Here is a 13,249-nt window from a genome sequence, read left to right on the forward strand (position 1 = left end):
GTATATACATACAATGGAGTATTATTCAGCCTTAACAAGGAAGGAAATTCTGACACGTTCTACAAGATGTATTATCTTTAAAGACATTATGCTAAGTGAAATAAGCCGGTCACAAAAGGACAAATACTAAGATTTCAATTACAAGAGGTACCTAGACTAATCAAATTCATAGAGACAGAAAGTAGAATGATGGGTGCCAGGGGCTAAAGGAAGGGGAGAATTGGGAGTTGGTGTTTAATAGGTACAGAGTTTCAGTTTTGCAAGATGAAAAAGTTATTATAAAAAGTTATGGAGATGGATGGTAGTAATGGTTCTACAACAATGTGAATGTATTAATATTTAATGCTCCTGAACTATACTCTTAAAAATGGTTAAAATGGTAAATTTTATAATATTTTACCACAACGTTAAAATAAAAATAACAACAAAAATAATTTATATATATAAACAAAACAAAACAAAACAAAACCTCACCATCATTGGGAAAACAATGGCGGCCGGAGATGCCTTGATGACCCAGAGCAGGACAAGGCAGGTCAGCTGGATGAGGGTGAAGAGGTGCACTTTGCGCAGTGGCACATGCCGCAGGTAGATAAAATCTGGCTGGTGCTTTGCAGGCATCCCAAAGAGCTTCAGACGATCAAAGAACTGAAAGGAAACAGCTGGCATTTATTTTCAGGAGGCTTCTCTGACCAGAAACCTTATTAGACCCATTCATGTCTCTTGTATCACCTGCTCTGAAAGGTAGGTAACACTTTCCACTGGACATAAATGGAAACTGAGTCTCAGAAAGAATCATTAGTTTGGCCAAGGTTGGTACATGGCAGAGTCAAGGTTCGAATCCATCTTTTCTTATTCTAAGTTCAAACACCTTTCTCCTATTTAACACTGTGGCTCCCAAGAGAGCTTCTTCTCAGGGAGTGTTAAAAACAAAACAAGCCAATTGCATCTTTTTGACTATTACCAAAACCAAATCTCTTACTTGTTCTTTGAGGAGCTATTCATTGATCATTTATAGTGAAATGAAACCTCAGAACATTCTGAATATAGAAAAATATGATCATCCTTATATTATAAAAAGGAAAACAGAGACCCAGAGACTAAATACCCTGCCCAAGGTCACATTAGAACTCAGTATATAAGAATGACCACTGGATATTCAGTACAAAGAAGAATCAGCCAAAGTGATTTTATTAATACTTAGTAAGTTATTTTATTATCTGGGGTACCCAAGTTGTCATTGACAAACTCCTGATTTTCTGTTTGAAGGACTCAGAGGAATGAGTTGCTAGGTGGGAAAAGGCAGAGTACAACAGGAAGTGACATCTGTTTACCTGGACCAACTCCCACTACTCCCCAATCTCTTCTGCCAGCGTACTCCCAGAATTAAACTCCTCTCTTCTCATTCTTTAGCCTGGCATTAACCCAGAGGTGTCCATGGGTGAAAACCAGTTTGGTTTTTAACCAGCCTTTCCAATCCAAGTTTACCAGCACCTGGCAAAGTACCTAGTGTTTAATATGTGCCAAATAATTGTCTTTTGAATAATTAATGAATGACTGGAACCATGACATCATGCCAGGCCACCCTGGAAGTCTCAGTACTCTCATGCCAACAGGACTGTATTTTGCCCCATATCCAAAGAAATGTCTAAAATAGCCTAACTGGAGAGACTAAGAAATAATTTCTCAGGAACAAATTGTGCTTCTTGTGGAGAGCTGCCCCTCCCTGGACAGGACAGGTGAATTCACAGTGAGGAGACATTGCCCTAGCTGAAACATACCATACCTGAATTCCCTGTAATGAAGAAACTCCCATGTAGAGGAAAACTCCATAGAGAACTGGCATTGGAATAAACTGGAGACCAAAGGGCAAAAAGACCAGAAGTTAAATTTGGTATCACAGCACAATCAAGATTAGACTATATAAACTTTTAAATCTCTAAAAATGAAATAAAGTCACTATAAACATTGTGTTAATTTCTGCTGCCTTTACATGATGTACATGTAGAAGCAAAAGCAGAAGCTAACAATGATAAAAATCATTTTGTTCTGAAGTGGAATGAAATGTAAGCTGAATCGTAAGCCTCATATATAACCCTGTCTGGCTATTCCTTCTCCATGAGGATGGGAAGACAGACAGACAGACAGACGCAGACACACACAAACACACAAACACACCCTTCTTTTATGGTAATGATGCCTTTTAAATCTTCTATAATCACACAATCATCTCCTCAGGGATTTGGTGTATTTTAACATGGACTAAAAAAAGTTTCCTTTCCTTTTTACCAAGCAGACATGAGGGCAGGAGTGGGGAGGTATCTTATCAGAGAGGGAATGATTTGGGGGGAGATACTAATATTATATTATATATTATAACTTAATATGTACACAGCACTTGAATATGACTTTCCCTTCACATCCTAGGCAATCTTCAGAGCAACTCTGAGGTACAGAAATGGGGTTTATAGAATCAAGGCAGGGAAAGTCTCATAGCTGAAGACTAAATTTGACTTGCTTTCATTCTGGGCCTAGAGAGCATTCCCAAACATAATTCCTCTCAGAATTAGAAAATCCCCATTGGATTTTATGTTATTCCAGCTCTACAATGACTAGACATCCTAATTCAATGATAACCTTGTTTGTACAACTATTGAATGGTGTCCTAAAAGAATCCTTCTGAGACAGTCATAGGAAGGCCAGGTGATGGCTTCATTATATTCTTGGAGGAGCAGCACACTTTGGGACCCTCCAGATGGCACCTAGGCCAGGGGTGGGAGAGGGAGATGGGCTGGGGACAGTGAGTAGAAGGAGGCAAGGAGCATGAGGAAAGGTGGGTGGCAAGGATGAGTGGAAAGTGAGGGGACAGGAGGATGGTTGTTTAGAAATCTTTACCATCCCTCTTAATTTTCATCCGTGACGAGCATCGGCAGTGCAGGCTGGGGTGGTCGAAGATTTGCTAAAAGAGGAAGAAAGGAGGCAGTGCTCCAGCCTGGCTAGGGCCTGGCAATACAGCCACAGAGCTTTCCTTTTCACCCCACTCTCCTACATGCAGGCCTTACACCCACAGAAAAAAATTTTCTCATGTTCAATGTATCTTCCATCTTTACAAAAAACCCTCTTTTAGCCCCACTTCTCACACCAGTCACTTCTATTTTTCTGTTCTGCTTCACTGAAAAACCTCTTGAAAGAGTTGTCAGCACACGTGCTCCTTATTGCCTCGTCTGCTGCTCACGCTTCAGCCACCTGTAACTGGACTTCTGCCCTACAGTTCCACTGAATTTCGTCTCCGATAAGATACCTTCCCACTCCTGCCCTCAAGTCTTTAGAAATTTTTTTAGTCCATGTTAAAATTTACCAAATCCCTCAGGAGATGACTGTGTGATTACAGAAGATTTAAAAGGCATCATTTCTGTAAAAGAAGTGTGGGTGTGGGTGTGTGGGTGTGTCTGTCTGTCTGCCTGCCCTCCCCAAGGAGGAAGAAGAGCCAGACAGGGCTGAGATGTGAGGCCTATGATATAATATAACTTAAGTGTGTAATCATTTCATTTCAGAACAAAATGATTTTTATCATTGTTAGCTTCTGCTTTTGCTTCTACTTCTAAATCATGCAAAGGCAGTAGAAGCTAATGCAATCCACTGAATCTGCTCTTGTCAAGACACATTAGACCTCCATGTTGCTAAATCCAATGGTCCTGGTTTAGTCTTCATCTTTCTAGACAGCTTCTAACCAATCCCTCTCCTTCTTGAAACACTCCCTTTGTTTGGCTTCCCTGACACCACACCCTCCTGGTTTCCCTCCTACCTCTCTGGCAGCTCCTTCTGAGACTCTGTTGCTGCCTCTTCCTCTACCCAACCTCTAAACCCTGCTTTTCTCTTTGGTCCCTCTTCTCTTTAATATCTACCCTTCTCCCTGAATCATCTTATCTACTCCCTCGGCTTTCAATACCCACTTTGTGCTGCTGACTCTCAAATTTATATTTTAGTCCAGAACCCTCCTCTAGCCTCCTCACCCAGACATCTCACTCAAAATCTGATCACAGCCCCTGTCAACAAGGCCCTACATGATCTGCCCCTCCCCACTCTTCCATCTCATCTCACTGTGCTGTTGCCTTGACTCAACATCCTTGAGCCACATGGCCCTGATATTTCCTATCACTCTTTCCCTCCTTAGGGCCTGACTAGACTGCTTTCCTTCCCCCCCTCCATGCTGGCTCCCCTTCATCTTAAATGCTATCTCCTCAACAAGGCCTTCTCTGACTACCCTAACTAAAATGGAACCCCTTAATTGTGTGACACCAGAGAACATTATATATTTCCTTTATGTTACTTATCACATTCTGCAATTATCATGTTTGTTTTCTTAACTAATTTTCTTAACCCCTTATCTGTCTTACCCTGCTAGAATAAGCTCTTTCAGGGCAGGGATTTGTATGTATATCAGTTTGGCACCACTGTATTCCCAGCACCTAGCAGGATTCCTGGCACAAATCAGGCATTCAATATTTTCCTAATGAGTGAAAGGAATGATTACCTTTAAGATAGCTGTCATGAAGACTGAGCAGCCCATCAGCACAAAAATCATAAGGCCTGTCACTCTCTGTTCTCGGATACCCAAGAACTTGGGCTGTTCTCCAGGAGCAGAGCACTCAGATTCCAGTTTGAGGCTGTTCACGTGTGTAATGGACAGGACAGTTGCAGCCACAAACCAGGGCAGGCCCATGATGGAGCAGACACCCAGCATGATGGCCACCATCAGTAGGTCCAGGTGGTAGCCACAGCCTTTCTGTGGGGAAACAGAGTCTCTGTCACCATCAGTTGGCTGCAGTGTGGCATAGAATAGTGAGCTAAGGGTCTCAGGTCCAAAGTAGAAAGGGGTGTATGGGTAAGAAGGAAGGGGTCCAGAGAGATCCCAGAGAAGTCTTATAGTCCCTCCAGGTTTGGAAGAAACAGGAAAAAGGAAAATTTTGGCTTGTTCTGTATATGCCAATATCTATTCTTTATCCAAGTGCCCCTAGTTTACTCTGAGTCTCATACATTCAAAGATCCATTCTTCCCTGGAAGAGAAACCAGAGATCAAGCCACATCATGACCATTCTAGATGGCAGACGCTACAGGAGTTGAGAATAAGTGTTCTTACTGAGTTCCTATAATAACCCCAGATCGTTGCCAGATTTGGATGTTGCCTACTCTGCTACCTCCCCAGGATCCTTGGGATCAAGGTTCAGTCTGGAAACCCTGGTAAGGGACACATACCCAAGGGAGAATACCTGCCTCTAGGAAATAGTGGCCCAGGCCCTGATTTGAACCTCAGAAAGACAAGCTATACAGTTGCTTGACTCAGAGCATGTAGCTATATAGCGATCACCAGCAACTCTGCCCAACCACCTGCCCACAGGTGGAGAGGACAGTAATGGAGTCCAAGCTTCTTTCACATCACACCACCATGCTCCACTCTAGTCTCATCTCCAAACCATTCTTTGTTATTAATGGAGGGAATGGAAACCCTTTCTGAGCCCCTTCTATGACTGTTTTTATCCAGGTTCTAAAGTTCCTGGTCTCAATGTGCTTACCCTAAAATCAAAAAATGTAACAGGTTGCCATAGCAGTCTTCTAGGTCAGAATCTCTTGTTACCTTGAGCTTATGTTCCTTCCTGTTAATGATGACAGCTGTGATCTGCTGGTCCATGAATATCAAGATAGTGCAGAGAAGAGCTGGGATAATTGCAGCTATCACAGTCCACCAGGGATTGGGGCCAATGGGACTAATAATCCACCCTCGATCATCCCTTGTTGGCTAAGGGGAAAAAAACAAGGCATTATTTCTGTATTTTAAATTAACTATAGTCATAAACAGATCAAACTGAATCACAATATCCACATTTCTGTTTATTCTTGAATAAGAATCCTTTAAAAAAAAAAAGGCTTGAAATACAGCAACTCCTTAGGAAATCCATGACCTTCCTCCAAATCCCCTTTGAAATAGTCAGTCATCAATCATCAACTTGCTGTGGAATAGTCATTAATCCTGCACTCTCCAGAAGCCATGGAATGTGTGTCTACAGCACAAATAAAGGCAAAGTGGAGCCAGCTGCATGGAATCTCTTGGTCTCAGATTGGATTGTTCCAGGGACCCTCTCTCAACAGCAGCAAGTCAAAGGCCCAGGCACCAGAGACTTGAGAAGGAGCCCAACACTGCTGAACTTGGACACTTGTTTGACCTAGGATCCTCTGCAATGCCCCTGTAAAACAGCTGTTTATAAATCTTATTGGGATGTTCATGACATACCTAAACTCTCCTGGATCCTCAACTCACCCTTCCCCCACCCCCACCCAGTGTACTCTGGAGAAGACAAGTTAACCTTTTTTGAAAAGTGGTACTCGAAGATAAAAGGCCAGGGATACAAACTGACCCAGAATTGACCCAAAGTCAATGAACAAAGACTGTCAGATCTGAAGCATTTGGTTCCATATTAGTCATGATTCTAGGGACTCAAAGGCTCTCCAGTAACACTACCAAGTCCCAAATTATGAATGGGTTAGCTTCTAAAAGTTTACAGAATCTATGTTTCCTTATAACATTGTTCTAAGTGGTATTTAAGTTCTCAGACCAACACAAAAACTTGTTAAACCCTTAATGACATTATAACCCCTACTAATGGTACTAGCCTTCAGATTGGGTCTTGGGAGCTGGGAACCGTACGATATAATAGGGAAGGGAAGAAAGAAAAAGACTTTCTCTCTGTCTCCTGAAAGTGGAGCCTGCCAAGAGCAATATTTTCTTTGACATTCTCCCATTTCCGTTTTTCCTCTCTCTCCTACCTCCCAGAGGCCTTCTGGCCAGATGTCCCAGAAATTCAATGCCTCCTGACTATCTCAAACCTACCCATCAGGGAACCTTTACAAGGATTGCTTAATGCTTTCAAATTACCTATTTTACACAAAATCCATTCCTCCCCTTCAGTGCTGGCCTCAGGTAGGTGTTAGAAAGAAAGCTGATTGTGCTCATTCACACAAGGTGAGAATGTCATATTCTCAGAGGTATTATATTAATAATATAAGAGCGTGTTTGTTAATTCATAAACTTCCAACTAGTGGCATTTCAACAAATTTAGCAAAATTAAAAATTTTCAGACAATATGGAAAAACATCTTTTTAACCAGGCCTACTTTAGGGACACAGAGAGAAAAGAGAAAGGGAAGACCAGGGCCAGCTGTATAGAGGCATTTACAAGTCAGAGATTACCTTTATTCCTGTCTGCCTTCTCACCTCTCTCATCTTCTTATTTCATAATTCTTCTCAAGCCACTGAGTACACCCAGGTTTTCTCTCCTTTCCACCCTACAGGGATCTATGGAACTGAGCTCAGCTCTTCTATCTTTTTTGTTTACTCAGTTAATGTCCCCAGACTGAAACAGATTTGAAGTTCCCATGTATTGATAATTTGTTTTACTTTTTGTACAGGTTTTTTGAAAAATACTATAGATTATAGAGAGTTATAGAAACAGACAACACAATAGGGTTGAAGAGATGTCATGATTACTCCAGCAACAGTCCTAGACTCTTGATGAGGTCCCTCTTAGTTCCATTCCCCTCCTCCACGGCAGGATCCTTCAGGGGACGGCTGAGTCCTTTACCTTTTCCACCCTCCCCAGTGCCCCCATACAGTGGATACTCAGTGAGTTAATGAGTAACTCAGTGCTGTTAACAAGACTTGTTCCAGGGACCCACCTTTCCATAGTATCTGGTATATATTTATGTAAATGTACACATTCTACTGTTTTAAATCTTAACATATTAAAAACAATAAGTGGTATTAACAATACAAAATATTTTTCATTCATTCAACAACCTTAGTTTCTCTATTCACTGACTGTTCTGACTTGAACTCAGCCAAGCCTGAAGAGTTGCTTTTCTGAATGGCAAGGTGTGAAGAGCAGGTTTGGATTTAGAGGAATGTATGATACAGCTCATCTTATGATTAGGATGTGGAAAGGTGTTTGAAATCAATTTGGGATCAGATTCTATGAAACTGCACAAATGCACCAAGAACCCTGAGATCTGTTTACCTTGAAAACACTGGGAACTTGAAGCTTTGGTGATGGGACGCCAATCAAAAAATCAATTATCACCATTGTGAAGATGGTGAGGAAAACCGCAAAGTCACTCACCATGGAGCGTACCTAGCATGAAAAGGAAGTAGAAAAGTGTTTTAGTAAGTTAAATACAGTAGAAAAGAATTCAGTATTGTAAAAAGTTTTAAAATCCTCAGAAGAATGCTTTCATTTTGCAGTTGAATTAATACAAGCATATTTAAACAACAGGAATATATTAACACACCCAAATTAATACCCATAAAGTATGGATATGATGAAGGAGAATGAACCCTCTGACAAACTCTAATGTAACTCAGCCCAACCTCTGATGAGTTTTGCTTGGGGCACTTAGGGCCAGGTACAGGCTCTAGTTCTGAGCACTTGAAATTATATTTTCTGGGACCAGCCAAGGTTCTTAGCACTAGCCAAAATCTCAGCAGCAGTATCAACTCCACTTCTCCCTCATACCCAACATCCAGTCTATCTGCAAGTCCTGCTGGCTCTGCCTTCAGAACACATCCAGAATCTGAGCACTTTTCACCACCACTGCTCCCATCTGGATCAAAGTCACCATCAGCTCATGTTTGGGTAACTATAGTGTTTTCCCAACTTGCTTCTGCCTTTGCCCTCTTCAGCTTCCTAATTTAAAACACAAGTTGGATCATGTCACTCCTCTACCAAAACCCTGAAATGGCTTCTGGTTTCACTGAGTTAAAAACCCAAAAAGCTGTCTTGGCCCGAGGCCCACACAACTGGCATCATCATCTCTCCCAGCCCAGATCCTATTGCTCCCCTGCCTGTTCACTCTGTTCCATCCACACAGACCTCCTTGCTGTTTCTTAAACATGCCAGGCTCACTCCCATCTCGGGGTCTTTGTACTTGCTCATCCCTCTACCTGAAATTCATTTCCTCCAGGTAACCTCTTGGACAGCTCCCTCACCTCCTTCACTCAAATATCACCTTGTCCATGAAATCTTCTCTGATGATCCTACTCAAAATTGGCCACTCTCCACCCTAGTACTTCTTGCACTCCTTTCCTGCTTTATTTTTCTCCATGGCACTTATCTCCCCCAACTTATTGTTGGGGATTCCCATAAAATTTAGCACCTGCCCCAGGAGGACTGTCCCACTTTATAGGTTAGTGTAGCTTTAATAAAATACAGTACCTATCAAATGACCTGTGCCTGCCTTAATCTGAACTTCCAACAGAGACAGAGCAAAATATATCTCAGCCACATGTAATATCACTGACACCTTAAGCTGACTTCACTATGCTTTGAAGCCTAAGATTTCCAGCTCTTCCTCCATGGTTTTTTTCAGTTCTTCTCTGAATGTTATATAAACTCTCTGACTATCCGCCCACCCCGTACCCACCATGAAGCTCACTTGACCACCCTGGGGCCCATCAATTCCTATGGCACTTACACCCCAGGTTGGCATCTATTTACTATTGTAGCATATGGCATCTGGTTGTTTCATGTGTTTCCCCTTCCTATGTGATGACAGATACTATCTTTTAAACTTCTTTTACAACCCCCATAGCACTTAACCCAGCCCTGAACAAGCAGTCAGTACCCTTGTTAACTATCTGTCCAAATAGGAAAGAAAGACCCAGAACTTATTTAATACATGCTTACCTTAACTATTGTGTAGGCTCACTGAAGCCTAAGAATGTGTTTTAGTCATGTACATGTGTACGGTAAATATCTAATCAACTGAGTCCTCTACCCATTCACATACCCTGTATTGTAAACGTGCCTGATTGAAGCCTCACTTATAGAAAAACCACCATTTCCTCCAGATTTGAGCTTCCTTCCTTCCTTCTTTTCTTTCTTTGTATGTGTGTGTAAAAATAGCTTTTAATTTAAAACAATTGAAGCAATAAATCCTCTATCTCTCTTTCTTTTTTTTTTTTTTTTGAGACAGAGTCTCACTCTGTTGCCCAGGCTAGAGTGCCATGGCGTCAGCCTAGCTCACAGCAACCTCAAACTCCTGGGCTCAAGCAATCCTCCTGCCTCAGCTTCCTGAGTAGCTGGGACTACAGGCATGTGCCACCATGCTCAGCTAATTTTTTTTTGTATATATTTTTAGTTGTCCAGCTAATTTCTTTCTATTTTTAGTAGAGACGGGGTCTCGCTCTTGCTCGGGCTGGTCTCGAACTCCTGACCTTGAGTGATCCTCCCACCTCGGCCTCCCAGAGTGCTAGGATTACAAGCGTGAGCCACCGCGCCCGGCCTTCTATCTCTCTTTCTAACACAGGCAAATGCTCTCCCAAAACATTTCATATAGTTTACAAAACTGTGACTAGTGCAAAATAAAATAAATGCAAATTCTTTCAGGAGCCAGCATTGAAACCTGCTAGGCAGGTGGGTACAGGCAATGGGCTCAGCCTCTGCCAAGGCCAAGAGAAGCAGCCTATCAAGTGCAACAGTATTTACGCAGTACTTTAACACACCCAGCTTTGAACAGAAGAAACAATACCTGGGGAGAGGAAACCAAAAGAGAATTTTGCCTAAAATGAAACAAATACGCCCAATATCCTCATATAGCTAATAACCTTGGCACTTGGAAGATACTAGAAAATTAGAACAAAGGTAGCAGCTCCCAGGCAAAGCTGAAGGTAGGCAGTTTGGGGCTCATTTGTGTTTGTTTTTCAGTTGAGGTCTTATATATACATATATTGGTTTTTAGGCAGAAAAATCTTCTACTTTCTGGAAAGTGTTCTGCCTCACAGTGCTCCTGACTCCAGAAAAAATATTTGCGTTGCTTCTGTTTGTTTGGATGCTTCACAGGATCACCCTTCCCACCTATGGGATTTCACTGCCTTACTCTACACCATGCAAGTCTTGAGTAGCACTGTCCAATAGCAGTGTAACGTTAGCCACATCTAATTTTAAATTCTTTAGTGGCCACATTTTAAAAAAATAGAAATAGGTGAAATAATTTTAATAATATTTATTAAGTTATTGATATTTTATTAAATTAATATATCCAAAATATTGTTATTTCAGTATGTAATCCATATAAAATACTGATAAAATATTTTATAATCTTTTTTGGTACCAAGCCTTCGAGCTCTGGTGTATATTTTATGTATACAGCATGGGAGAAAAAAAGGCAGCCATTGGCTGGGCTTGGTGGCTCATGTCTGTAATCCCAGCACTTTGAGAGGTTGAGGCAAGAAGACTCCTTGAGGCCAGGAGTTTATAACCAGCCTGGGAAACATAGCAAGACCCCTTGTCTACAAAAAATAAAAAATTAGCCAGGCATGGTGGCATGTGCCTTAGTCCTAGCTAGTCAGGAGGCTGAGGCAAAAGAATCACTTGAGCCCAGGAGTTCAATACCAGCCTGGGCAACATAGCAAGACCGTGTCTCTTAAAAAAAAATGTATATAGCTTCTTCTTGCTGATTTGTATGTTTTAGGTTTAGTTTGTTATACTGTGGTAAAAGTACCTGTAGCCCAGGTCTTTAGGGGGGCCTTTTTGAGGCACAAACTTTGTGGTCAATTTAGATAACCCATCTTCTTTTTTTTTTTTTTTTTTTTGATATGGCAAATGGCAAATGTAATGGCCGCTCACTGTAGATGTTCCCATGTGACTGATGAATGCAAGTAATTCATACATGTATTATTTTTAGTGTTAACCTCGTATGATGAGCTCCCAGTAGCCACTCTCGTCCTTCTTCTTTAGCTGCCTTTCAAAGAAACAGCCCATGTAGCTACTCTACACTTGGCTTCTATTAAATAATTCTACCCTGCCAAAACTGGCAGAAGCCCTGCTCCTGATACAAACAATGCTATCTGCATCAGGGAAAGGCTGTGGAGGCTTCAAATAGTCATGTAAACCAAGTCAAGAGCATGCTGGCTTCTGTAGTCAATGAAGCCAGTGATTTCATAAGCTATCATTAGAGTCATCCCTGGGAGGACACTTTGGGGTCCCCTAAAGTATCCAAGATGATAATACCAATTTACTGTATTCAGGAGCCAGCTCTAGCTATTAATATTATATGCTAGGTGTCCCAGAATTCTGGAAATGAAACTTAACAGCATTCTGGAAATGCTATTTCTAATAGCTTTTAGACAACATTACTACAATCTTAAACTTACCTGGTACTTTTTTTTCCATTTACAATGTATCATTTAATGGTTTTTAGAATATTCTCAGAGCTATGCAACCATCACTACTATCAATTTTAGAACATTTGCATCATCCCAAAAAGAAACACGGTACCTATCAGTAGTCACTCCCTTTCCCCTATACCTGGCATTTTTAAATCAAAAAAGTTTTAAGTATTAACCCATCATTCTACACCACAGGTCTATGAAAAAGGCTGCCAGGCACTAGAAGAGAATGCCAGTATGGCTCATCAAGATATCTGGAGCTCTCCACCCTGCTAATATACTACACGAGCAACAGAGAAGCTGAGAACAGGTTCTGTTATATTAGATTCTAACACAAAAGAAATGCATGAACATGCTACCTACTCTGGTAGGGAAATAGCGGCTCGTCTTAAAAGTCTTTAAGGTGCTCGAGAGGATGAAGGTGGTGAAGAAGAGAATACAGGACCAAAAAAGCACATCCGGAGTGTAGGGTCCATGATGGCCACACGCGGATCCCATGAACTCTCCATGCATTTCCTGGCATTCCTAAAGGAACAAGCACTTCTGGGTAATGAAAGGCAGATATAAGGAATAAACACCTGTTTCCTTCTGAGTCTACCATTCACTGTCACCCCATAGTTGGTGGGAGCTCAGGCTGCCAGTAGCATCCACTTGGCCTCCATGTAGTTATGGGGCTCTCCTTTGCACAGGTGCCTTTCAAATAGGATGACTACTTATGATCCTAACTAAGACACTTCAGAATGAAACCAGAACTCTGAACAAACATTGTTTCTAAGGCTCTAGGAAGACCTTGGTAATTTGTATGATTTTTATTACAGAGGAGCTCCAAACTTGAATATTCCTCAAGCCCCCAAAAGCCTGGTTCTACCCTTTGCCCTGCATGGTTTCATCCCCACCTATCCTTAGTGCAGGGTTACTGAGTAGGGTGTGCATAGGAGAAGAGAGAGGGATAATCTTTCCCTTTTATGTTCAAGAGAACTTTGGTAAGGAAAAAAGAAAGTAAGAAAGAATAGGTTTTTTAAAAAAAAAAAAA

The 13,249-nt window shown here is 41.5% G+C and overlaps 1 protein-coding gene across 1 annotated transcript in view; it reads right to left on the reverse strand.

Annotated features, from left to right (window-relative positions):
• SLC4A8 (solute carrier family 4 member 8) overlaps positions 1–13,249 on the reverse strand; it is a 69,163-nt gene that overhangs the window by 9,422 nt on the left and 46,492 nt on the right. Inside the window, exons 16-21 of the mRNA XM_045554883.1 lie at positions 12,580–12,741; positions 8,069–8,182; positions 5,636–5,797; positions 4,535–4,786; positions 1,787–1,855; positions 475–648 (exon numbers count right to left, since the gene is read on the reverse strand). Coding sequence (XP_045410839.1) covers positions 475–648; positions 1,787–1,855; positions 4,535–4,786; positions 5,636–5,797; positions 8,069–8,182; positions 12,580–12,741 — 933 coding nt within the window. The remainder of the gene's footprint in view (positions 1–474; positions 649–1,786; positions 1,856–4,534; positions 4,787–5,635; positions 5,798–8,068; positions 8,183–12,579; positions 12,742–13,249) is intronic.

The sequence above is a fragment of the Lemur catta genome, chromosome 6 (genome assembly GCF_020740605.2).
Source record: "Lemur catta isolate mLemCat1 chromosome 6, mLemCat1.pri, whole genome shotgun sequence".
In the NCBI taxonomy this organism is placed as follows: domain Eukaryota; kingdom Metazoa; phylum Chordata; class Mammalia; order Primates; family Lemuridae; genus Lemur; species Lemur catta.